This window comes from Crotalus tigris, unplaced genomic scaffold, assembly GCF_016545835.1.
Source record: "Crotalus tigris isolate CLP2741 ecotype Arizona unplaced genomic scaffold, ASM1654583v1 scf7180000018550.1270297659:1495590, whole genome shotgun sequence".
Taxonomy (NCBI): domain Eukaryota; kingdom Metazoa; phylum Chordata; class Lepidosauria; order Squamata; family Viperidae; genus Crotalus; species Crotalus tigris.
The window spans coordinates 63,903-91,762 of NW_024097073.1; the positions used below are offsets into that span (position 1 = coordinate 63,903).

General features: G+C 40.9%; 1 protein-coding gene across 2 annotated transcripts; it reads left to right on the forward strand.

Moving 5' to 3' along the window:
• Positions 1–432: 432 nt before the first annotated feature.
• Positions 433–27,030, forward strand: MAX (MYC associated factor X). 2 transcript variants are annotated; one of them, XM_039354334.1, is made up of 4 exons: positions 433–625; positions 10,351–10,458; positions 23,617–23,746; positions 25,781–27,030. In XM_039354334.1, exons 1-4 carry the CDS (start codon positions 590–592, stop codon positions 25,966–25,968), a joined length of 462 nt encoding a protein of 153 aa, XP_039210268.1. In that variant the 5' UTR covers positions 433–589; the 3' UTR covers positions 25,969–27,030. The 2 variants fall into 2 exon arrangements, with proteins under 2 accessions (XP_039210268.1, XP_039210269.1); XM_039354335.1 differs by having other exon boundaries at positions 437–625; positions 23,623–23,746.
• Positions 27,031–27,860: the final 830 nt, after the last annotated feature.

The window sequence follows — 27,860 nt, forward strand, 5'->3', positions numbered from 1 at the left end:
AAAATCCGATTTAGTTTGTAGAAACTGAAAGGCACATCGTTTTTCTTCTTTCAAAACAAAAAAACAAAAAAAGTCCGCTCCGTAAGGCACAAAATAGACCAAAACAAAACAATCCTCAAACACATCTTGCTATCCGTCCTCTCATCCACGTGTCCCCTTCTCAAGTTGTCGGGAAACCGAGCCCTTCTTTCCTTCCCAGGGACTACATCCTCCGTGACGCCCTGCGCAGACACTGCGCAGACTGTGACCTCAGAGAACAAAGGCCTCTGGGGATCAGAGTCCCAGAACCCCGGCGCTCGCTGCTCTTCGGATCAGAAGCGGACTCCATTTCCCAGCAGGCTCCGCAAAGCGAGCGGCAGACGTGAGAGCGAGTGGACGGTGCGGGGCTCAGTCGTCACGTGCAGGACGAGGTGCGTGTGCCGTTGATGCTGGAGGAGGAGACGACGGAGACGCCGACGACGGAGAAGGAGGAGGCTGAAGCTGCTCCGCGCGGGGGCTTGTTGTTGTTGCGGCAGCGGCGGCGGCTCTCCGCGGCTGGGCCCGCAACGCTTCCCTGGAAGACCCCCGAACTGCCCGGCCGGCAACAACGATGAGCGACAACGATGACATCGAGGTGGAGAGCGACGTGAGTGCCTCGCTGGTCTCCCGCATCCCCCTTCCTTCCCCGACCACGTCCGGGTTCTCTTCCCCTTCCCTCTCTCGGTCGGTCAGGCGGAGCTTGTCAGGCGGCGGCGGGCGCGGCTGGCTGAGTGGCGCTGACAGGAACGCGCGCATCTCTCTTCTGTCTCCCTTTCTCTTTCTTACTGCAGGAAGGTTTCAGTCTGCGGCACGTCTCTCTGCCTTTCATTCGCTTAATTCCTGTTCCCCCCTCCAACCATCATCCCTTTCATTCCCGGACACACACCCCCCCAGGCAGAGAGCGCGGCCCGGCAATCAAAGCCCTACCGGGGGACCGGGGTAGTACAGGAATTGGCGGAAGGGAAGAGGAAGGGAGGCTAGCCTGTTCGTGCCCCCCTCCCCCGGGAGACTGGCTTGAGAGGCGGGCATGCGAAGAAGGGGCCTTTGGGTTGTAATGGCACAGAGAGGCCTGTTGAAGTGGGAAAGGCTGGCATTTCTCCTGTGTTGGAGAAAAACTTTTATAGGTAGGTCTGCCTAGGTAGTGGTCGGTCGCTTAAGGTAAAGATCAGTATTGTTGTCTTCTGAGCTGATGAGTTAGACTGAAGCAAAAGGCAAGAGAATGGAAAAGTGGTGTAGTTTCTACGGGAGCTTTGCAGAACAGGTCAGGTGGGGTAACTACAGGTAGTCCTCAACTTACAACAGTTCATTTAGTGACCGTTCAAAGTTACAACGGCATTGAAAAAAATGACTTATGACCGTCGTTCACACGTACGACCATTGCAGCATCCCCATGGTCACATGATCCAAATTCAGATGCTTGGCAACTGGTTCATATTTATGACGGTTGCAGTGTCCTGAGGTCATGTGATCAGCTTTTGCGACCTGACAAGCAAAGTCAATGGGAAATCCAGATTCACTTAACAATCATGCTACTAACTTAACAAATGCAATGATTCACTTAACAACTGTGGCAAGAAAAGTCATTAAAATGGGGCAAACTCACTCAACAAATGTTTCACTTAGCAACATAAATGTTGGGCTCAATTGTCGTAAATCAAGGACTACCTGTATAGCTTTCCCCATCCCAACCTTTCCCTTTTGAGTTCTTTTTAAAGCATAGTGGAATCAAAATGAAAGGAGACAGGGTAAAAGAGGCTTCCTGCTTACCAACATCAGCAGAAAGCCAGACTGGTTATTTTGAAAGAAGAAACTAAAGATATTATAGACTGTCTAGAGAGCAGAGCCAGAGGGGGATTTGCAGGACAGTGCTATGGCAGGGAAATGACACGTGGAGCAAGGATTAAGAATTTTAATATACTGGTATTGAATGTCAGCTGAATATGTTTCAGAGTGGCAAAGTATACTCTCTAAATTACAGTGGCATCTAGTTTGAGAGACTTTATGTCTGTAGTGTCTCACCAATTACCCCTGTAGGCTGTGGAAGAACACTTTCTTCTGCACTGCTGTCAGAATTTAATAAATGAGAAAATGTGATTTTTCTTATATCGGGGTTAAAATGCACTAAGATTATTTTTAAAAAGCTGTGTATCACTGAAAATTTCCCTAAATTATCTCCTTGTATCTTCAGATGTTGGATAATATATATGAAAATATTCATGATCTACATGTGGAAAAAATGGTTGTACCACTGATTTTAACAATGAATTGCAGAGTCAAAAGGTACTCTTTCTTGAAATCTGCATTGTATTACTCAACATTTTACTGCACACTGTTTGACTTGTGAATTACTTAGTGTTGATTGCAGTTGAGATATAAAAGACTTAAAAACAGTAATAATAATAAAAACAACCTTTGTAACAAAGTAACCTAGTAATACCATAACAAGTTTTCTTATCTTGCCAGTGGCTGTAGTTGTAGTGCAAGATGGTATGAGATTCACAGAAAAAGTTCTTTCCGGTTGCTTTGTTTTGCTCACAGATGCAGTAATATTGTGCTGCTGAGTTTTAAATGTTTGTAAATGGTGATATACTTATGGCCTGGTTATTAATTTACATAATTTTATTTCCTATAGATAGATAAAAATGAAGGTAGAATGACTGAAGCATAGTCTTTTTTAAAAAAAACAAGAGTATGGTGTTAAACTTAAATAGCTAATTAAATATAACCAACTTTAATCAGATTTCATATTTTGAAATCCAGTTTTTTATGGAATGAGATTGTATGCTAACTGGTTGCTATATTTATTTGCAACTGGATTGAGTTTTGTACAAATGAAAGATAATTTAAAAACTCTGGTGCATGAAAAATATTTATTTAAGGACATGTGTGTAACTGTATACACTAGGGCTGTACAAGGCCTCAGATTTAAGGAAAAAAGATGCTCTGGAGTGTGAGAGGATGAATGCCTTCTCTACAACACCTTAAACACAATAGGATTTCTCTGGAGATTGTGTTCTAGCTGTTTGGAGGAACCTTAGTGTTCCTGGAAAAAAATGAAACTACATTAAAGAATTGTGACAGGTGCTACACAAACAGCCTTGCTTGTTCAGAAGCACTTTTTTCCTTCAAAACTGAAGCCCTGCATAGCTATGCAATTTGTGCAATGGAATTAAGCAAAATTGTTCATTTGAAGACCACAGCTGCAGTCCTGCACACAGCATACCGGAAGTCCGTTAAGTAATAGGAGTAACCTCTGAGTAATATGAATAAGCCTGTGTCATAATTATCCAAAAATTTATGTATAAGCACTAAATATGAGGCTTTTAAAAAACTTTTGAATAGGATGGAAAACAATGCTGTTTGATTAATAGCCACTAAAACCTTGGGAATCGAACCATGTAAAGTAAACTATGCATGATTTTTGTGATAAAAGAATAACATCTAATTGATTCTATTATCTCTGGTGATTTTCTAATTATTGGCTTGGTTCCGGAACTCTTCTGACTGGAATTATTTGGGGAGCTTCAATTGTCCAGGTTGATCAAATGAATTTGCCAACAATTTCTTGCCTCCTGAAAAATTATTCTAGGTAGTTTCCTAAAATAATGTTTGGCAGGAGAAGAATTAAAATTTTGAGTTGACTAAAAATATTTTACTTCTACATTTTTCATTAACAGGAAGATTTGGATTTATTTCCTTCTGCAAGTAGAGCTCTTTTCTCTGGACTGATAGCCCAGAGCAGTGGTGGCGAACCCATGGCATGCGTGCCAAAGGCGTCACTTGGAGCCCTCTCTGTGGGCATACGTGCCATTGCCCCAGCCTTGCCTCCCCTGCGATCCCTCCTCCAGCAGCCCCTCCGAAGGAGACTCGCCCTCGAGCGGGGCCTACACGGAGCAACGCAGCCAAGGACATGGCAGCCAGGCAGCGTAGACAAGACTCTACCCTCACACCCCATCATGCAGTTGATGCTGCAGGGCACGGGCAGAGGGTGTGGCCATCATAGCACTGCTGGGCTGCCTGGGCAATCTGTGGTGGGCCCTGGAGGCAGTGAGTGGTCCTGTGGGCAGGTGGGGCGGGGGATGGGGGGCAGAGTGGGGGGTGGGGCAGTGGGTGGAGTGGGGGCGGGGCCAGTTTTTGGGCACTCAGTCTCTAAAAGGTTCGCCATCACTGGCCCAGAGTATTTTGGGAAGTCAACATTACATCTTGTATTCATGAGACTAGTCATCAGATCAAGTTTTTTCCACTGCCTGTTTTTTTTTGTTTTTTTTTTAGGTTACATTTTTTCTTTGTCTTTGAAGTAGAAATATACCACATGAGTTAAGATGTCGGTATTTATATCAAATGTCAGTTTATTTTATTCATCTGAGTTAATTGTTAAATGGATTATTACTATGATGAAAAGAAACTTGTCGTTTACTATTTAAAATATTCAGCTTAATATTTGCTCAGTTTAACAAAGGAGTCAGGGCCTCTGTTTCTTTAATAGGGAATCATTGTTCTAAGAAATAATAAAATGCTTTCTGTTTTCTTTCTGATATATATTACTAGTTTCATAATAGATGCAATTACTTGCATTTTAAACAGTGTGGTTGAATGCTCAGGCAATAGCTTAGCGATGCACAGAATTTAGGTTGACACACAACTGGATGAGTGGCAAAAAGGAAAACTTTTGAAAAATATAAATTTTTACATTAATTTTACTAATTATTTAAAGATGAGCTTTATTGAAAACATATATTTTGTAAATGTGTGTACTAAATTTAAGATCATATTATTAAGAAATTGTGCTAAGAGAATAAGTTATTAGTGTTATATAATACTTAATTGCATTCAATGTGCTGTATGCATCCTAGTAGTGTCTGGAGCATTTCAGCAATCTCTTTTCTTTACTATATTAAGGCAAATCCATTGAGTTGTAATGGAGTTAGATTTAAATCCTTGGCACCTCGCTAAAGTAGTTTCAGGTGTCTTGGAGTTTTTGCTAGACAGAACAAACAAAATTGATCTAAGTGGCCTCTGTGGCCTGGTTTGAAAGATTAATTTTATCAGTTGAGAATCTTACTGTATTTCCATCACTGAGAATGAACTTCTATTAATTAAAGAACAGATTTTAAAATGATCACTAGAAAACGGTTTTGGATATAGGTGCTGGTTGACACACAAAAAAATCCATGGCATGTGAACAGTAACAGAGTTGCTTATAGTATATAACCTGTTACATGTTTTTATTGCTATGCCTTGACTTCGAATAGGAAAAAAATAATTGGATAGGCAATGTAGACTATATGCATGGATATGCATTGCTTCAAGTTTTAGAATTTCATATGTGTTTGTGTGTCTGTGTCTTTCGCCGGGTGTGTGTCTCTGTGCATATGAGCATGGGAGACGTTCTGTCCCAGAACAATCAAACTTCACCATAGGCCATTCCAAGTGTTGTAGAAATGGGTCATTCTATTTGTTGGATCTCTTCCAGAGCATTTCTAAATTACTAGTTCTCGGGCTGAAATGACCCATTTTAGTTGCATGTGTATGATTCCATGACAAGATATTTCATATTGCCCTAAAGAAAAGTTGGGTGGCATTTCTTAAGTATACTTAAGGACAAGCAGGCCTGTTCTTGTGAAGTATTGAGAACAAACTATAAAATCCCTCTAGTTTTAAACTTAGGGGAATGAATATTTGAATTAGACACTATCAGGAATGTTTATAGCATAATTATTTTAAATAGTTGAAAGAATATTCTTATGTGGAGGTACAGAATTAAGAGTTTAATTTTTTTCAGAATTTATTCAGCAGATTGAAAAAAATAATCTGAACTATTTCAAAACTATTCCTGTGCTTGATATATAATACCTAGTATTTCCGAATCATAATATAGTTGAATGGCATTATTTTGTACCTGAACAAAAAACGTCATCCCTCATGATATTTATCCACCTATTTTCTGTCCTAAAATCAGCATATGATAATTAGGATCAAATACCATTATTTCTGTGCTGATTTGAACATACCTAAAATTTGTATAACATACAAGTTTTGATTATTAACAAATAGCTTCTGCTAGTAGAAAAAACAGTGTTGGTTTCTCTCCTCACTCTCTTTTCATGCCAGGAATTAAGTTTTTCCTGGACAAATTATTTTGAAAATAGCTGATAAAAGTAGTAATGGCACTAGGCCACCTTGCTCTGATGAATGGAAGCTAGTGTTTTTGTGCTCTCCTTGTTCATCAGCATCTAGCATGGTTTCTGCTAACCAGAACTCATTGGATTAGATCTGGCAGCTTTTCTTAAATGCAATTTGCTTGCTCTCAATTCTTGCCAGTAATTCATTACAGCAGAGACAGATACAATATTCAACTATAGCTTGTTCTGTTTTTACAAAGTAATTATAGAAACAGGACAATTTAGCACTCTATAACCAGCATTACTTTTACTGTTTTGATGGGGAATCAGACGGCTCTGTGGGGGAAAGAAATCTTCTATTGGGTAATAATAATAATAATAATAATAATAATAATAATAATAATAATAATAATAATAATAATAATAATAGTAAAGTTGGAAGGGACCTGGGAGGTCATCTAGTCCAACCCCCTGCTCGGGCAGGACTTTATAAGTTAGTACAATTTGTCTAATGCCCTCCAGAATTACAAACTTTGGAAGGAATGGTAAGTGGTCAACTTAATGGCCAAAGTATTTTGAACTGGGAAGCGTTTCTAATAACCTACCATGCCCTTTTGATTAATGAAGCTATCTAAATGAGTTGTCTGTGCATTTCATTTTGCGGTATAATCTACTGAAAATGCCAGCATTGTCAAGATTTGTAGATGAAATAATACCATACAAGAATCATGAATAATGAGGCAGTTTTATGCAGTACAACCTTTTTAAGGGGTTTTTTTAAGTGTAGCGTCACCCCCATAGGGACCGCTTAAGTCCGGCTCTCCCGACTTCCCCTCCAAGTGGCCACCAGCCCAAAAAGGTCTCTCATGTTGGCGCCTCTGCCTAACAGGGCACGTAACATGGTGGTATTCAGTCACGATAGGCAGCCATGCACATGGGGCGGTGATGTTCGCTCTCTCTTGACGGTGACTCACTTGGGATGATGGTGGTTGATCTCAGGCAATAAGAACTTACAGGGAAGATGGTAGTCAATCTCTAATGACGACAACTTGCCCAGAATGATGTTAATCAGTCTCTGGTGACAGCAACTTGCCTAAAACAATGGCAGCCAACTGCCAGAGCTCCTCATCTTCCTGCCTAATCGGCAGGGCTCCTGCAAAGCCTCTCAGCTGACCCCATTCTCACCCTACTACATAAGGTTCCAGTACAAATGCTTTATTGTAATCTATTTTCCAGCTAAGTCATATATATTTAATAGATCAATTGTTATAGATGTTAGAAAATTGTGATTGCTATGGACTGCAAATTATTTCCTATGATTACAGCATGTACTTGTGAACATATTACATACATGCAGTCAGTAATCATTGCTCCCTATTTTGCACCTTTGGGTACAGATTAAACACCATTTTGCATTTATTTCTAATTGATGGTAGTGTATTTGATTATATTTATTTATTTATTTATTTATTTATTTATTTATGAGACTTATATACCGCTTTAAGTGCAAGCACTCTCTAAGAGGTATACACCAGTAAGCAATGTGTGTGTGTGTGTGTGTGTGTGTGTGTGTGTGTGTATATATATATATATATATATATATTTACATTGCCCCCAACAATCTGGGTCCTCATTTTATCTACCTCAGAAGGATGGAAGGCTGAGTCAACCTTGAGCCGGTGAGATTTGAACCGCTGACCTGCTGAACACAGTCAGCTAAAGTGGCCTGCAGTACTGCACTCTAACTGCTGCGCCACCTCGGCTCATTATACACTTAACACCTGAAATAATTTTAAAGTCTAGCATGTAGTTTGGAAGGTGGAATGAAAAATTGGTCTTGCTATTTTTTCCCCCAGCTAATTTGCTCTTTTAAAGGTACTTGACCCTGATATTAAATCTTTAAAATTTTACATACTGTATTTATATAATTTTGTATTCATATTTAGATGAGAAAATTAGTGATTTTTAGTTTTGAATTATCAGCACCTTTAATGCTAGTACACTTTTTTTCTGTTAATGGTCTTAATCCACATTTGTAGGGAATTTGTGAGTTTCAATCCTGATTCTTCTTCATGGATATAATTTATTCAAGGGATTAGTTTATGCCGTTCTCATTTTATTATTTCTGCTGCATAATAGATTCTAGCTTGATCTTGGAGTTTAGTGTGTGTGCTGGCAGTTTTCCCTAATTATCTACAGACAACTGTTTGTTTGTTTTCTTAGTGTATATGGTTAAATAAGACTTGTTGGGCCAGTAATGAGTATCATTTACTTTACCTACATTTTTGTCCTTGCCTTCTTTCGTTTTTCTGCTTGTGAGCAGAAATAGTTTCAAGTAGCTGAAGTACTTTGCCTTTTCTGTCACAGTCTGGGCCTTTCAGTAGGCATACTGTGGAGAAATAATTCAGCAGAAAACAAATGTTGCTTCTTAGTCCGGTTCCACCACTAAAATCCTGTCAGGTTTAACTGAAGGAAACAGTTAAAGAAAAATTGCTTGTACTTTGGATTTGGGGTCCCGACACACCCAGAGAATCCTTTTACATTTATGGACAATTTCTGTGCTCAGAATTGACTGCGGGATCATTGCCAGAACTGTGTAACTCAAGGCTACCTTGGTATTTAGAAGCAAACCATCTACTCCAGGCATTTCAACTCGCGACATGTGACATCGCACAACGTATCGGGACTTTTTCCCCATTGCCGGCAATGGGGTGGAAGCGGTTTTGGCATGACGCATCCGGCCCATGGGCCGGCAGTTTGACATGCCTGATATACTCATAATTTGATTTCAGTGTTACTACCTGGATTCAAACAGCAATGAGGACTAAAACAAAACCAATAGCTGTGAGCAGAAGCAGAGTGATGGAGATATATTTGCTACAGAAACTGAAAACTGATTATTCTCAATTTGAGATTAATAAATATTAATTTTGAACTAATCTTAAAAAAGTAAGTTTAAGAATAAGCTAGATTCTTATCCATTGAACCATTTTGCTCCACATCATCCTCTGCTAGAAATATTAAGTATTTTTTATAATATCTTTTGTTACAAAGGAAGACAAATTATTGCTTAGATGGCTCTATGAAAATTCGTATGATGAAAAATGGTTAGTGATGTGTTGAATTTATTTAGTGATGGTCACCTACTTGGAACATGATGACTAATGCCTGGATTAATGTGTGTCAGTTGTTAAACTAATAGTTGTGTTGCCCAGGAAAGCTTTTAGTAATCTTTGAAACTTTGCAGTTATGGTCACATTCTTTACTGTTCACAAATTCAGGTGGAAGAAATTACTCCATTTGTATAGAATATATGCATAAAATAATTGTAAAATATTTATGAAAAATGTAATTTTGAAGTTAGACACCAAATCATAAGTGTACAATTATCATACCGCATCTAAAAATTAAGTAGTTCTAGTTGCTTTGTAATGCATAAATGAAAATTTTTGAATATGAACCTGGTCGTATGGCTATAACAGTACTTACTCAAAAGTTTTCATTTCTGCATTACATTTGTATACTATATGAACAGAGAAAGAAGCCATTAGCAACTATCCTCCAGCTCCTGATGCCTCTGTATATATCACAAAGTCTGCTAACCTAGAGCAGTGTTTCCCAAACTTGACAATTTTAAGGCATGAGGACTTCAACTCCCAGCGTTGCTGGCTGTGGAATTCTGGGAGTTGAAGTCCACATGCCTTAAAATTGTCAAGTTTGGGAAACACTGACCTAGAGCTTTAGCATATATAGAGTTATTTGGGAGGCTTTAATCTATACATATGCCTATGGTGTTTTCTGAATAGAGGTTATATTTGAACTAGTTAAGATTCTTTCAGGGTTTCCTGTTTTGGGAATTTTGGATGAAATTGTTCATTTTTCATTGTGGGTCTTTTCTGTAGAATAATATCAAGAAAATAGGCAGTGCTATTTGGTATTAAATAATTTATTTAAAATAATTTATTCCAGGGAGGAATATCTGAATAATGTTTGACAAAAGCCCTTCTTTTAGTCATAAAATGTATTTTTTATGATTGCAGTTGTCCTGAATTGTTTGAATGATAATTTTGTTGACCAATTTGTTTCTTTTCAGGGCTTTGATTTCCACAACCCTTCCTTTTTCCTTATATTCCAGGGATGCAGGGGAAACCTCGCATTTTTATACCTAAAGTAATACTTGTTCTTTGTTGTTTTGTTTTTAATGTCCTAGGCTGACAAACGTGCTCACCACAATGCTCTAGAGCGCAAACGCAGGGACCACATCAAGGATAGTTTCCACAGCTTGCGGGATTCTGTACCTTCACTTCAGGGAGAGAAGGTGAGTTTATTGAGAGAAGTGATACGCTTTCCCTGAATTTCATTGAGCACAAGGAAGTTGCATCCCAACCCTGCTACTTTTAGTAACTAAACCAGAAAGGACCAGGGCTGGGAGACAATTCTGCAAGGGTCCCAGGTAGTCTTCTGGAATAAATGTTCTTGCTTCTTTGGTTTCTTTGGTTTGGTTTCTACTTTTTGTTATGCTTTTAAAAATAAAAATGAATTACATTGTAGTAAGTACTTTGTTTAATTATCAATTATTTCTAAGTAATTGAATGTTTTTCTCTTTTAAGGCTGGAGGTTTTTTCATGCAGCTGTCTAGAGCTGATAGGATGTGCACTTCTCTACATATGGATAGCAAGATGTTTTTTCATTTTATGAGGTGGTTAAAAGTTATTGCAGGTTATTCATTTTTTGCACTGGTAAACATTTATTTAGTTTAAAGTCTGAGACTATAAAAATGAATTGCAAATGAGATAATTTATAACACGGCTAAACAAAGAGAAGAAGTAGAAGAGTGCCTTGCAATGAGTCCTCAGCTTCTTTCTCCTTAAGCCAAGGGGTTCTATAACTCTCCTTTCCCCCTCTGATGGGGCTGTCATTGGTGTGCACAGTCATTTCAAGTTCTGTCTCGTTTATAAACAATCGTTATTGTTTAATTTGTTGTATTGTGTTCTTTACGTTGTTTACTTCGAGTGCAAGTATTTAAAATAATTAAAATAGCATTTAAATTTGTGGCTTAGCAGCCTTCAACTTGGATAGGAGAAATAAATACTTAAATGAAGTCATTACTGATTTAATCCCAAGGTTTTAGAGAGTTAAGTGCTTTCCATGTAATAGTGAGATTTTTTTTTTTTAATTGTGAAGTACCTAGGATAAACATCAGACTGGTACATGTTGCTACGTTCTTCATTTGGCAAGTCCTTCCGTCAAGCACAGCTAAGAAATCTGTATTGCTTCTCACTATGGATAGCTCCTCGGGATGACTTGTGATCCAGGAATTTTATCTTGTTTCTGTCTGAAGTTAGAAGACAGGAAGGAATCATGGCTTCTGACTATGATTTATTGAGAAAAGAGTAAAATTTACTTGTTTTCACATCATAGAGAGAATGGTAGTTGCTGAAAAATTCTGACTTCCTAATGGGTGCAAACATGAGTGGTGTTTAAAACATGAGTTATTTTTCTTCCTCTTTAGTTGACATAATGTTAGCAAATAGCTTTTGATATGGCTAAAGTAGCTGTCACAAAAAGAATGAGGAAAAGGTATCCTGTTAATCATCATAAATTAAAATCCCTTCGGAGTTTACTGCAGAAGCTTATTATAAGATAGTTCACTTGGTAGACAGCATTTTTATGTGTAGTCACCTCTAATGACTCTGTGTCGTAGACATTGTCAAGGCACACCCATGTATTAATCATGCTGTACAGAAAAAGTTTTCAGGACTGACATCTGATACCTACATAACTTGTTAGCTGCTAAACTATGTGGGTAGAGTTTCTGCTTTTTTACTCCTCTCCAAGATGAATGCAAATTGCTATATGGTTAACACTGGACTTTTACAAGAGAGTGCTGAAAGATTGATGGCAATTTTGATAAGAATGAGTGAGTTTGACAATCATGTTACATAATTTACTGGTAGCATGAGGTCCACGTTATATATAGGCTTCAGCCTTTTACTGAATGAGGAAAAATCATTCACATCAGATTGAACAAGAAAAATCCCTCCTTATCTGGCTTTTCCTGATTCAGAACAGGACATTTGGGTATAAATAATTACTGTATGCTAGATATTCTCTCGCTGGAAAGATTGAATTATAAACTTGGGCAACCAGAGCATTGTTAATCTTGATGCACATACACATGGTTGGTCAACCTCAGCATATATTATATTTGTATATGTGTATTCTTATATAACATTCATGCATAGTAAACCAAGATAATATTCCTAATTTTATTGCTTGACTGCATATTCTGGTGCAGTGATTCTCAACCTTTTCTTCACCATGGATTCCTTTTAAATTTACCTTTTGTGCCCACAAACCACGGCCACGGACCACTGAGACTTAACTCAAGATTTAAATCATAACATTTCTTCAAGCCTTCGCAGAGTCCCTGAAATGACATTGCAGCCTCCCAGGGGTTGCACAAGTTGAGAACCGCTGTTCTAAGTGCAATGACTTGTAAAAGATATGTGTATATAAACATGAGTAGAGTTTGCTTTGCCAATTGCATTACGATTGAAAATAATGATCACATTAGTCAGTCAAGATCCTTCTGAATCTTGAATCTATCTTCCAAAGTGTTAGCAATTTCCTCCAGATTTGTGGCATCTGCAAATTTGATGAACGTTTCTTCAATTCCCTCATATAGGTTATTTATGAAGATATTGAAGAGCACTGGACTCAAGACAGAACTTTGAGGAACCCCACTGCATTCTTCCCTTCACATAGGTGTAGTTCCATTAAAGACTACACATTAGGTGCTGTTGGTCAGCTAACTGCAGATCCATCTGATAGTGATACTGTCTATCCCACATTGTTCTATCTTAGCAAGAAGTAGGCTCCAGTCTACTTTATTGAACGCTTTATTGAAATCTAAGTGTACTATATCTACCACATTTCCTTGGTCCACTAATTTAGTCACCTTATCAAAGAAGGTAATAAGATTTGATTGACATGATATGTTCTTAAGAAACCCCAGCTACACCTTCTGTTTTATATATATAAGTGCCCTTCCTTTTTAAACACTTCCTTCCTCATTGTTGAATTCATTATTTTGGGGCTTATGCTTTGGGGTTGGTCCTAGAAATTAGCTTCTTTCCACCTCCAGTTTTAGTTGAAATCTTCGGATGACTCAAGCTGTCTTCCAAACACATGAGACAGATAGAGCCTGTCTCATGTTTAGAGCACATCATGTAAGGGGTTTTTGTTTTTTGATTGAACCATCCTTTGAACCATCAGAATACCTCTGAAATCCTCTATTCCCTAATTGGATATTGACCATCCACTGGAAATATGGATGAAAACACCATTTGAAGTCATTTGCCTTCTTGCCTAGCTCCTCATAGTCCCTTGATATATGTTTTTTTGCAGGCTCTTTGTTGTATCATTTGTCCCAGCATGAAAGAGGAGAAAAATATAATAATCAGTGGGTTTCAATAGTTGGATAAGCCTTATCACATCCTTGAACTTTGAACCTGGGAGACAACATCTTTTGATAGCTTGTCTGGTCTACAGATTGTTGATTCTGTTCTTCTGAGAAGTGAATCATCAATCCACCACATGTCTTTCCATTTCGGGATACCCAGAGATTCCTCTTCCCTGTAATAGTCTGAGCTACTTTTCTTGCTGTTACTGGAACATTTGATGAAAAACCTCCTTCAGATGTCTACATATCTTTTTCCAAGGAGAGAAAATGAAGTTGATTGTTAAGCTCCAGTGACAAGGATAGTCTTCTCGGGGGAGGGGGGTTCCGAGTGACATGTGGCCATCCTTTTCTACATCTCCATTTTTCATGGTCATTGTTTCTTCCTTACTAAGTTCAGTTTCTAGAGACTTCTGCTTTTTCTAGAAATTTCTCATTTTCACAGATGAGTCTCAGAATGGGGATATGTTTCTCTAGATCAGAGGTGGGGAACTATGGCCCTTTTATGACTTGTGGACTTCAACTCCCAGAATTCCTGAGCCAGCCATACTAGCTCAGGAATTCTGGGAGTTGAAGTCCACAAGTCATAAAAGGGCCATAGACCTTCCAAACTGATCAGTTTGCACGTGGTGCACGTATAATTGAAGTTTTCAGGCAGGAATACAAACACTGCACACATCTTGCAGGTCACCACATCACCTCTTTCTCCATGACTTCATTACTATTAACAGTTGTGCAGATCCAAATAGATAGTTCCCTTGTAGAACTCCTGATTTAGATTCTTAATTGTAAGATTTAGTGCACAGGCCACTAGCTTGATCCAATGAGATTTATATGTTGCTCACAGTGAGCTTGTCACTCTCCAAAAATCTTCTTGTGGTATGCAGTTGCTCCCAGTGAGCCAGTTCCCAGACGACTAGTTTGATCCAATGAGATGAATTTGCACTTGTCTATTGCTCACGGTGAGCTCCTCTTCATTCTCCTAGATGCCTCCAAAGGTATGCAAATGCTCCCAGTGAAATACATATGCAGAAGCAATTTGCATTTGAATATTTTAGGCTTTAGTTTACAACTATCAAACGTAAGTTCTAATTCTGTAAAACAACATTTTAGTTAAAAATCATATTAATCTAAAATAATTATAGTTGTTTTTCTTGATAGTCATTCTCAGCTGAATTACTAGTCTAGAGAAATAGTTTTAACTGTTTTAGAAAGATGCATTTAGAAATAAGGAATAGATTGGTCTCATTAGTCTATCAGAACTAATATCCTATTAAAAGACTATGTCTATATAGTCATAGCATTCAGAGTTATATTTGCATCTGTATAATGCTTATTTATGTAGAGCACTTATATCACCCATTCTGTTCCATTTGTGTACACATTGTTTTGTTTATACTCAAACAATAGAATGGGTATATAAAGAACACCCATCAACAAAAAACCAAAACAACACATAATACTACGAACTAACTAAAAAAAATATAGTGGCCAAAATATTCTCTGCTCATCCTGATCCAAAGACCTAAGGAAAAAGCCAAGTCTTGACTACTTTCTAGAAGACTGCAGGATCAGGACCAATATTTATTTATAATTATTTAATATTACTAATGAATCTATTTTTTTTATTTTTTATTATTTAAAACATGCTCTTGTCACGAATAAAAGCAAGCAATATTTATAATACTTTGAATTTTAGCATTTTGGGGATTAGCTTGGTCTAGGACAGGGAAACTGCCGATCTACAGGCCAGTTTCATTATACTGAAGCTGTGCCCACCCCATTGCCGGCAATGGAAAAAGAGTTGCGATACGTCGCGACACCTCACATGACGTGGGGAGTTTGACACCCGTGTCTAAGATGTTCTTAGTTTCCCAGTTGAAACGATGATTGAGTCTGTCCATATGTTGCAAGATTAAGGTATTGATTACTAATTGGTTTTCATAGATGCACTGTGCTAATCTTCTACTTGACTCTCCTACATGGTGGCTGTTACAATTCTTAACACTTAATATTATATTTGAGTCCTTTTTCTTCTTGAACTACTGGTCTTTTGATTTAGTTGGGGTGTTTTGTCTTAAGTAAACCAAAAAACAATCCAACTGACTGTGAGCATCCTAGACTACGCTAAACCCAAAAAATTGCTAAGGAATTCCCCGAAGCCTGGTATTCAGACAAATCAGTTATAATCACTACATAGAGGTAAACCATATTTAGACACTATTTAAAAAAGACATTTAAAAAAAAAAGCTAAGAAGGAAACCAAAAGACCAGAACACATTCTGTCCAGCAACCAACACTCAGATGAGCAGAGATTAACATCAGATTAATCATCTAGCAGGAAAACAATACTCTAATCAATGTACTGCAAGGTGAAAATCACACCCATACAAATACTGATAGGACAAGCTACAGTATATATACAGAAAGCAAACCCCACAATCAAATAGCACTGATGATATTACCTAGTCAAGGAACATTTGCAAACAAACACCCAAGCTCAAAGAGCACCAGGAATTCCATCATAATGATTTAGTTCAGAGTAGTTCATTTTGCTCTGCAGGGACCACTTGGGGAAATGTTTTGTTTCCTTTACTTCTCCAGCATGGCGAGAGGAGAATCCACCAATGGGTTTTTCTTGTCTTCTGCCCGCAGACTAAGTCAGCCAATTTTGCTCCGCCTCTCCTCTTGAGACCTCCCCTTCCCAGTCTCGACTGAGGCGAAAGCTGTTGGCTAGAGCCCTATCAGACAGAATTTCCTGGGCTCCTGAATCGATTCTTGGATAAAGTCGTATTTTTCTTTGAATTTAATTGAGGGGGGGTGTAAGAAAACGAACAGCTGTTCGTTTTTCTGCTGCCTTGATCTGCCAATCGCAGCATAGCCACAAGACTTGCTTGAGTCCAGCCGATCACCGGACAGGACAAAGAGCCGGGTGCCATTTTCTGGTCACCGTGTGCTCCAGGGCAAAGAGGAAACATTCCTTCCTCCATTCCCAACTCACCCCTCCCACAGGGACTGCACAGTCACTTTGGAGAGACAGCCGAGAAGAATTTCTCCCCTTCGGGATCTCCTAGCTCAGCTGATCCACGGCTGATATTAGACCTTCCACAGCTTTTACAAAAGCCTGTGAGCCACGGAGGGCTAATAGGACACACGCAATCTTCCTCCTGAAGTCAGCTGAGTCGCGGAGAACTAATAGACTCCCGCAGCTCCCTTTCCAAAGACCAGCTGGTCCGCAGAGAGTTACAGTCTCCCGCGGCTTCCCTGCAGCTCCTCCAACTGGCAGAGAGCTAAATTCTCCGAGCGTGCCTTATTTTGGTTTTGTAGTAGGCGAACGCAAACGGAGCTCGGGAGCCTCCAGGGAACCCAGCTGAGCTGCAGAGATCGGATAGAGTTTGTCCGGTCACCAGCTTACCTCCACATATCCCTGAAGTGGGGAGGGGAGGATTTCCATTCTGGGAAATCGGAATCAGACTTCCTTCCTCCTTCCTAGCCGCGCCTATTTAAAAAAAATTATAAATAAATAAATTAAATCAATAACTGATAAAGGAGAGAGAATCTGAAGAGCTTATCATAATTTCACAATTGAGCTAGACCTCACCAAGTCTCTGAATTGAAATTCGTCTCAGTCTTAATCTGAGATATATCCCCTTGGACAAATGGCAGAAACAAACACAGCCCAGACAGCGCAGGAAACTCCCATCAGCCCTCCTGCTCGTAAAAGACAGAGATCTTCCAAACAGGAGGTGGCTGGCAAGATCAAGGCCAAAGCAATATCTGCCAAAAGGCCTTCCAAAACAGTGGATAGGGAAGCCAAACGTCGACACCAGGCTCTAGAGAAACAATTTTCTAGAGCCAAAAGGAGGCAAAACTCCACTGAGGACAATTTAGAGTCACCTAATTACAAGGAGGAGGAAATATTTGGCCCAAGGAAGCCTAGTCAGGAACCTCTAGAAACAAAGGCCAACAACGGAACAGGGGAATGGATCTCCAATAAGTGAGGGGCCTGGAGGTCTGGGTTCAGAATCAGGCACCCGTTGTTCAGACAATCATGGAGCATTGTCTTCAGAACATCTACAATCCCTGATATCTCAGGCTGTCGCTCAGGCCATGGCTTCCTCAAGACATCATTGTTCCAGAACAGGGTCTGTGGCTTCAAGGGATGGCTCCCACCTTTTCCAAGAGGAAGCCTCTGTGTATCAAGACTCAATTTCCCCCTTCTGGTCCTCCAGAAGCAGGAGGTCTCCTGCGGAGGACCATGAGCTGACGGATCAGGGGCTGTCTGAGGAAGAGGATATATCCCCAGATCCTCCTCCATTTGTGGGTCTCTTTAATCCGTCTCTATTCAAGCCCCTGCTTCACAAGGCCAGCAGCACCGCAAAGATTGAGAGACCTCTGATTCCTCAGAAAGGACCCTCAACCAGTCAGGTCACAAACAACGAGGTGTTTTCACACCCACTTATACACAACAATTTATTCCCTGCCCCTCTCTCTTCTTTGATTCTGTTCAGAACAACATGGGGGCACCGGGCTCCTTCCTCCCAATGGGGGGGGCAGACAAGAAAATGTTCAACATAGATTCAGCACTATCGGAGATAATAGAGGTGCCGACAGTAGATGAACCCATTGCTACTCTTTTTTCTCCACCCCTGATAGCCGGGGATGCAGCGGAGGCCCTGAAATCAAAAGATAAGAAAATGGACCTCACCTTCTGCAGGGCACATCAGGCCTCAGCATGAGCAATCAAGGCAGCCATCACTACATCATTTTTCGCTAGGACTTCGCTACTTTGTCTGCACCAACTCCAGGTAAGTATCTCCCCGGAGAGGAGAGAACCCACCAGAACTTAAGAAGGTTAGTGGCAGCAGTGGAGCTCATGTCAGACTCATCCTTGCACACATCCAACTTTTCCACTAGGGCAATAGCGTACAACACCGGAGCACGCAAATTGCTGTGGCTCAAATGTTGGAGAGCAGACATGAAGACAAAGTGGCAGTTAGGGGCAGCACCTTATAAGGGCGGCCAGCTCTTTAGTGAGGCTCTTGATCCTTATCTGATTGAAGACAAGGACAAACACAAGATTCTGACCCACCTGACAAAGAGAATGGAGAGGAGAACTTCCTCCTCCTTCCCTGCAGAGCATCCTTTCGATCTGACGCAGGCACAGAGCAAGGGTTCTTTTCTCGCCCCTATCAGCCCAGGTCAGACCAACAGTGAGAGAAACGGCAACAGGGACAGGTTCAGACAACAGTTCCAATCAAAGCGACCCTTTCAAGGAGCCAACCCTACCGTAGATCCAAGTGATGGGGGGGCTCCCCCATTGGTGGCAGGCTAGCTCTCTTTGCTCACAAATGGCAAGCCACCACCACGGACCTTTGGGTCCTAAATACCGTCACATTCAGCCTATCACTGGAATTCACCTCAACACCCCCGAATCGGTTCATCCCTTGCCCATCTCCAAGGGATCTGACCAAAAGGAACCTCATCAAAGAGGCCATCCAGCACCTCCTGGACATTCAGGCCATAGCACCGGTAAAAAGAGGTCAGTGGGGACAGGGATTCTACTCCATCTTATTCATAGTCCCAAAGAGTTTGGGGGGTGGAGAGCAATACTAGACCTAAAAAGCCTAAACAGGCACCTGGCATACAGAAAGTTCAAAGTGCAAACCCTCCAATCGTTATTAGCAAGCATCAGAAAGGGAGACCTTCTGACGTCCATAGACCTGACGGAGGCGTACCTTCACATTCCCATACTTCCAGAACACCAGAGGTTCCTCAGGTTCTACCACACGGGACAGCATTTTCAATACAGGGCCCTGCCTTTTGGACTTTCTTCAGCACCCAGGGTGTTCACAAAGGTATTGGCAACATTCGCTGCGTATCTGAGAATAATTCCTGTGTGCATCCAATGTTATCTGGATGACATTCTCATCCAATCTTCATCAGCACGGTCAGATCTGGCACTGACTCTAACAACCCTTCAAGAACACGGCTTCTCAGTAAATTTTCAAAAATGCAAGGTCCATCTCTCGCGAGATCGTCAACACAGCATTCGAGCCCTGGTCAGACTGATTCAAAGGAAACGAAGCACGACACTGTCCACACTCTCGCAATTGCTATGAAAGATGGTTTCATGTCTCGCAATCGTGCTTTGGGCACGGCTACACTCCAGAGATCTGCAGTGGTTCTTACTCCCGTTCCAGAGAAGAGGAATAGGCTCCTCCAACCAAAGAGTAAGGGTTCTGCCAAAGGTCATAAGGTCGCTCCAGTGGTGGTCCTCCCCAGCAGTAAGGAAGGGACACATGTTCAAGGAAGCCGACCGAGTCATTCTGACCACGGACGCCAGCTTATTCGGTTGGGGAGCACACCTACAATCATAACTGGCACAGGGCCAATGGTCAAAGAAAGACCTAAGACACAACATAAACTGGTTAACCTTTGCCACTTTCGTGACGCAGTGGCGATCAGCACGTTCTGATTCTCACGGACAACGTGGTGGCCAAGGCGCACGTCAACCTCCAGGGAGGCACATGATCCAGGTCCCTCATGGCCGAAGCCCAAGCACTGGGAGCCTGGGCAGAGAGCAACCTAGCCTCCCTCAAGGCCGAGCACATCTCAGGAAAAGCAAATCAACAGGCGGACTTCTTAAGCAGGGTGACGATAGACTACTCAGAGTGGAGCCTGCACCCTGCTCTCTTCAGGGAAGCATCAGAGAGATTCGGCCACCTAGTGCTGGACCTGTTTGCCAGCCCCAAAAATGCTCAGCTCCCGAGGTTCTTCTCCCTTTTTCCATCACCAGGAGCAGAGAGATCAGATGCACTTCGAGGTCATTGGCCGAAAGGACTGCTGTATGCAACTATCAGAAAGATATTGCAGGAACAAGCAGAGGTGATACTCATTGCACCACACTGGCCAAGACAGCCGTGGTTTGCCGATCTCGTAAGTCTCTCTACATCCCCACCATGGAGGATTCCACACGATCAAATCTCCCTCAACCAGGGGGCCCTATTACATCCAAAGCCACAGTGGCTCCAATTAGCCGCCTGGCACTTGAGCGGAGTCTCCTAGAAAGAGACAACTTTTCACAAAGAGTCATTGGGACACTCCAGGCCTCTAGAAGGCCTACAAATAACAAGATCTATGATTCCACTTGGAAAAATTATTGCAGTTAGTGCACTAGACAACAGCTAGACCCTTTTAGTATTTCGATCCTGGATATCTTAAACTACTTAGCGGGGTCTGGATAGGGGGTTAGCGTCCAACACAATTCATAGACAGGTGGCCGCCCTATCCACCATCCTCACCTATGGTAACTCTGAACCACTAGCCAGACACCCAGTGGTGCGATCCTTCATTAAGGGCGCAACAAACAACAGTCCACCCGTGGTCCACAGATATCCCTCCTGGGATCTACCTAAGGTCCTACAGGCCATCACCCTAACTTCATTTGAGCCTGTCCGGACCTGCGATTTACAATACCTGACCCTTAAGTTCGCCTTTCTAGTCGCTGTTACCTCAGCAAGGCGCATTTCAGAGTTAGCAGCCCTGTCAGTTAGGCAGGATCTTTGTACCTTCCACATGGACAGGGTGGTACTACATCTGGACCCCTCCTTCGTTCCAAAGGTCAGTTCCCTATTTCACAGAGCACAGGAGGTGGTGCTACCAAGCTTTTGCCCAGAGCCTACCCATGAATTGGAACGCAAGTGGCACACCTTAGATGTCCGCAGGGTTTTAAAACAATACATCGAGCAAACAGCACCCTTCCACAAATCGGAAGCCCTGTTCATCTCCTTCCGCTCTCACACAAGAGGTCGAAGGGTCACTGCAGCCACAATCGGAAGATGGATTAGAAGGTGCATAGCAGAAGCATTCAGGGGGCAGTCTTTAGCGGTCCCCAGACAAATCACTTCACACTCCACGTGCAGCGCTGCCACCTCAGCAGCGTGGGCAACTCAGGCACTGATTGAAGAAATATGTAGGGTGGCGATGTGGGCGTCGCCTTCCCCCTTTATAAGGCACTACTGTAAGAACGTCCTGTTGAGCTTCACAAAAGCCAGGAAACAGGAACATTGAAACATCCAACAAGTTTAATTCACTGTGTTGAAACAAAGTTAGCACTGGAAGGAACCTCCTTCCAGTGCCTTAAATACAATAAAGTACCACGCCCAGAGCACACACCCCAATTACCACCCGTGATTATACTCCACCCGCGCCTCGCCCTATCCCAGCTAACACCCACGCCCTAGCAATACACTGATTACAAGTGCTGTGCTGTCCCAGTCCACACCCCAAACGTAGCAGCAAACTTAACAGAATCAACAGCATTCCGCTCTACTGCCCAGTCTCCTGCCCCAGCGTCCATGCTTGTCAGACCCAGCGACCCTGTATAGTTCACTAGCCATAGCAGCGCCGGAACAGCGTCCATTTCATTCGGCCCCTTTCGCTTCGTACTGTAACAGGGCAACCATCCGGGTGTTTCCTGATGACGTCGGATGGTCACGCGGGCTGCTCGGCTGCCGCTCCGGGAATCCCAGCGTCCAACTCAGTAGCTGTAATGGCAGCGCAGCACACGGAGCCATCGGATCTATGGCTGGGAGCGCTTGGGTCGTCTGCTAGTGCCTGGACTGGTAACGAGGCTATCGGAGGGTGGGCAGCACGCTGGGTCTGACAACTACAAGTTAGGTTCGCATCTGCGGAGGCCTCCTTTGGCAGGAGGGTGCTCCAATGCATAGTATCAGAGATTGGGACACAGGCCCAGACTGTTCCCCCCCAAAGGGACAGTGAGGTTTTGGTATGTCCCATTGGTGGATTCTCCACTCGTCATGCTGGAGAAGAGGCATTGGTCTTACCTGAACGCCTTTTTTCAGCATGACGATGGAGAATCCACTCCCACCCTTGAGACCAGCTAGGTCCTGTGAGGGGAGAGAATTAAGCCAACACAAGGAAACATAGCCAACAGCTTTCGCCTCAGTCGAGACTGGGAAGGGGAGGTCTCAAGAGGAGAGGCGGAGCAAAATTGGCTGACTTAGTCTACAGGCAGAAGACAAGGAAAACCCATTGGTGGATTCTCCATCGTCATGCTGAGAAAAGGCATTCAGGTAAGACCAACGCCCCTTCTATGGAAGAAAGTAGAATGAGAATGCATTATTTCAACCAATTAAGATATTTATATACTGTTGATTGATTATATTGATACTAAGGATGTGTAGACTATTTAAAATCTATTTTGAAATACCTCATTTCTAGTGTAGAACACTCTTCTTGCAGAGGAAAATGAAAGTCTTGTGTGCTCAGTGGACTGTTCCAAACACTTTGTAACTGTATTGTTCTCAAAGACAATGAGAAACTCGGAACAGAATTCTATCTTTCATTTACAAAAAGGAAAAATGGGAGCAAAATTATTCCAAATTGTCCTTTTCACAGTACTGTCAACAGGGCAGTATTTCACTTTCCACATCATAGTCCCAAACATAAATGTTCAGAACAAACATGCAGGTACTGTAATATGTGAATGCCTAAATGTCAAGGACTGTAGGCTTGAAAGACTTTAAGATATATTACAATCATGAGCGCATTGCAAGAAATGAGCAATTTGCAAACAATCCATATTGCTCTGGGATTTATTGGATTTATTTATTGGTTTGTTGGATAGTTCTAGTTGTTGAATGAAGCTATGACTGGCAACTTAATCTCTTGCAAAGAAGCTGCTGTACAACTGAGAGGTTTTTTTTTCCTTTGCTGCAGAATTTCTTTTGAATGCAAGAGGACTCACCTACAGAGTGGTTGATATGACAGGGAATGATCATTCCAGTGCTCCCTTTGGATATAGTTAATGCTATAATCAGCAACTATTAACACAGTTCATACTAAGTTTGTGATTTAGTCAAATGTGGATTATTTTAATAACATATATATTATCAAATATAAAAATATATCTGTGTAGCAGTCTGTGAGAATTATATTTTATGTATCAGAACTAGGACTTTATTTGGTGTGTTTTTTTCCCTACTATTGCAACAGGCATCCCGGGCCCAAATCCTAGATAAAGCCACAGAATACATCCAGTACATGCGCCGGAAAAACCACACACACCAGCAGGATATTGATGATTTAAGGCGCCAGAATGCCTTGCTGGAGCAACAAGGTTAGTATGCCCAAGTTGGGGTCTTCATATTCATGGGTCTAAAAGTTATGCTATCTCACAACAAAGCCCTCTATATGAGGTTTATGGATCAACATCTAATTACCTGTGTTGAATAAAATGGTGTTGGTGTTTAAGAAGCTTAAAGGTTTTATATGTTGGCAGCATATATAAGTTTTCATGCAGTCACTTGGTCTTTCTTCCCTGGAATGATACTTTATACGAGATTGAAGTAGACCAATAAGTTATCACCAGACAGCTCCTGGACGTCCAGTATGTGTGTGTGCATGCCTGTAGTGTACACATATAAGTATTTCGGATCTAACCTTGCCCCGATGAGGTTAATTTGAAGCACTTGTAATAATAATTCAAGTATAGAAACATATAAAAAAAACTATAACTATGCATAAGGGGTATTAAAAAACCATTCAGTGGATGGTAGAGTACTTATATAGAAATATTGTAGGGGAAAAAAAACCAGATGCCACTACAGAAATAACTTCCATTTTGTCTTTATGCAGGTTGGATGTTGCTTTCAGCATCAATCTCAAGTAGGCTGGGCTTGTTTCAGTCCTCAAACAAAAACATTTCGTTTAAAAAAATAAAATGCAGAGACTTCCACAGCAAACTGGGTTATTTACCTGTCTAAAGCTTGAGACTAGATTGTGTGCAATTATTTCTATTGCTGTCATTTCTACAACTCTTGGACTACAGTAGAATATGAAATTAATTATCCGGTGTTTATGCCAGATTATCCCATTTCGTATCCTTAAACTGGATCCATTAATGCAGCATTTCATATTCTCAGTTGAATTGATATTTTCCATTCACACACATAGCTTCTGTTCCATTGTTTCCTGGAATACCTAAAGCAGGGATTCCTAAACTTTTTGCCAACACACTTCCCTTTAGTGTACACACTTTCCCTAAAAATCCAAATACCAAAATGAACTCAAATGAACAATGAAAGCAATATAATGAAATTTTGGGAAAAGTAGTTTTATTATAATAATGTACAAACATTTCTCCACACTACCCTTGGGCTATCTTTTCTGCAAGGTCATTTTTTCAGGTAGTTTGTAACAAGAGAAGGTTCTTTTTCTTTTGTTTCAGGGCAAAAAACAATATTTGAGGGAAACTGGAATAGATCTAATGGACTTTAAAATTTATGTTTTTATTTACTACTGTAATAGTATGACATACTAAGATCAACTTAGTATATGAAGTTGTGGTACTTTATATATAGTCTCCCATTTAACTCTTTGTCAGCCACAAAATTTTGAATATATATATATATATGAATAAAACACGATCACCGGGAGAGTTGAAGTAAAAATACTTTACTAAAAATATATTAATACTAAAAAGTTGCCAATACTTAACATATATTAAGTATTAGAAATAAAGTGACACGCTGCTGCTTTACATTTGAGATTCCTAAACATAACATCTTATGAGTGAGCAAATTGTTGTAATTGGTTGGGGAAGGGGGAATAGGCATATAAATGTTGAATAGAAAATGTCAATGCTATAGATTGGAAGTAAGAAGCATTGTTATTAAAATAATTCGTAGTAACAAGAAATAGAACTTAAATTGACACAGCAAAAATATGAGAGAGAGTTTCTCAAATCAATCATATTATATTATATAATTAAAATTCATTCGGAGGAAAGAAAAGATTTCAGCTACATAGGATTTCAGAAGTTGGTGGGGGGAGAAATCTAAAGGAAAGGTCATAAGAAACAATTTAAGAGGAAGCCAACAACCCACTGGAAATAAGATGGGGGGGGGGAGTCCTATGACCTAAAAAGAAAAGGCGACTATATCCTCCAGTATATTCCAGGATTCATGATCATTGATTGAGAATTTAACTAGACCCAAATTAGCACTTTTATCATATTGGTGGTAAGCTGCTTTGTGGAAATTCCTTGCTTTGAAAAGTGGCGTTAAAGGGGCCAAGTGGTTTCCCCCATATCAGTTACCTTGTACACCTTGCCTGCCTTTCCCACATCCATTTCCATATTCTTACCTTTTAGTTCGTGCACTGGAGAAGGCAAGGTCAAGTGCTCAGCTGCAGGCCAACTATTCCTCTTCAGACAACAGCCTCTACACCAATCCCAAAGGCAGCACCATCTCTGCCTTTGATGGCGGCTCTGACTCCAGTTCGGAGTCTGAGCTGGAAGAGCCTCAGAGCCGGAAGAAACTTCGTATGGAGGCCAGCTAGAAGAGGCCTTGGTTCCCGCCGCCATTAGACACTTGCTGGCTGCTTAAGGACTTTCTTTTTTCTTTAGTAGAGGCTCTCGGACTGCAGCTCCCTCTATTCCTTGTCCCTTTCTTGCCCTTTTAAAGTTAACCTAACTCTGTGGCTTGGTAGCTTACCGTCTGGAAATCACCAGCCATAGCTTGGGGCAGAATGCAATTCTGCCCTGCGGCTACCAGTTTCTAGTACCAGGAAAGCCCAGACCATTTGATTAAGCTGATGTCTCTGAGATTGCCTGGCATGTGTGGAGATAGTGAACTCTCCATTCTTCCACTAGAACTGCACCAGCCTCTGTTGCTTTTATCAAAATATTGTTATTTATGATAATAAATCCAGATAGCCCCAGAAGAATCTTGGTAAAGGAAAGAAGCATGCAGATGCATGCATGGATGATCCTTCTTGCCTGAAGGGATGATGCAAGATTGATGGCGAGACACAGAAATTCATTTCTTGGTTGTATTTTGGCAAATGATGAATTGGTATTTATTTCCCCCAATGGAATCTCTGTCTGGCCAGGTTCCTCCTCCTGCTACGGACATTGGTAATGTGAAGCTACAGATTCAAACCATGTTAAATTCTTCCCTTTTCTGTTTTGAATTTCTCAGAAACAGAGCCAGCTTTTTTAATGTAAATACACACAAGCTTTGTTACTTGGTACTAATAAATGCATTTAAAGTGTGGACCTGCTCTCTGGCAAATGGGCCAGTTTCCCATGTGAATTAAAGAGGCCTAGGCTGTAAGCAAACAAAGGCCTCTTTGCGCGTAGGTGTGCGTGTGTACACACATATGCATGGATATGCACATGCATGTGTGTGTGGTATGTGTGATCCTTTTTTTTGTCTTCTTTCCACACTTGTTTGTGATGTTTTCTGAATTTAGTGTGTACAAATGTAGCTTGGTCTCTGTCCAGGTGTGAGTCTATTCCATGGAACTGAAGTATGTTGTACATACTGCCCAAGAATTGTCTTGCAAGTTAAGGCTTCCCTTTACTATAAGACTATAAATAAAAAAAAATATTTTATCCTTTTGAGTGGTACTGGTGTCTTTATGGAATGGTTGCAGTTCTCTTGTGTTCTCCAGTATTAAATGGATGATACTTCACAGATTCCAAAACACAGAAACTAAATCCAAAGAGATTTTTTGGGGGGAAGGGGAAGAAGTTGGTTCTCACTTACTTAATATTTTTCTCACTCTTTAACTGGGCTATTTCTCAAAATGGTTCACAATATTCACTAAAAGTAGCCAATGCACGTACAGAATAATTCAGTAAACAAAAATTCAGTTTGGTGTCACCAGGAGTAGGTGTCCAATAGTTTATAAAAAGTATTTTTCAGCTGGGCTCCAAATTTCATCTTCTTTGCCTGTCTGGAAATTGTGTGGATTCACCAGTCCTTTTGCAGACCCCCGGAACACACACACATGGATAGGATCAAAGTTGTTTTGATTTTGTGGGGGACATTTAAGATGCAACATGTCTTAAGATTTCTTGTGTTTGCAAGAAACAACTGTTACCAAAAAGAGAGAGTGACACAGAGAGAGATAATCCAGGCTTCATATATTTCGTTTCTCCACAGGTAACTCACAAAGTCATTAGCCATATTCCTTGTGGCTTCTTTATAATTAAGAGAAATTTTGCTTTCTCCATGTATTTTACTGGATTATTATGCATTAGATCAGATATAGGATAACTGAGAACTTGATAACATTAAAAAAAACTTTAGGAGTTTTCATATTTGTGACTGGAATTTTACAAATTTATAGTAGTGAGATCTGCAAGACTTGATCCCCAAACAAATGTTGCTAGATTACAACTTCCAGGAGAGTTTGGTTTAGACTGAGACAGTTTGGTCTAGTGG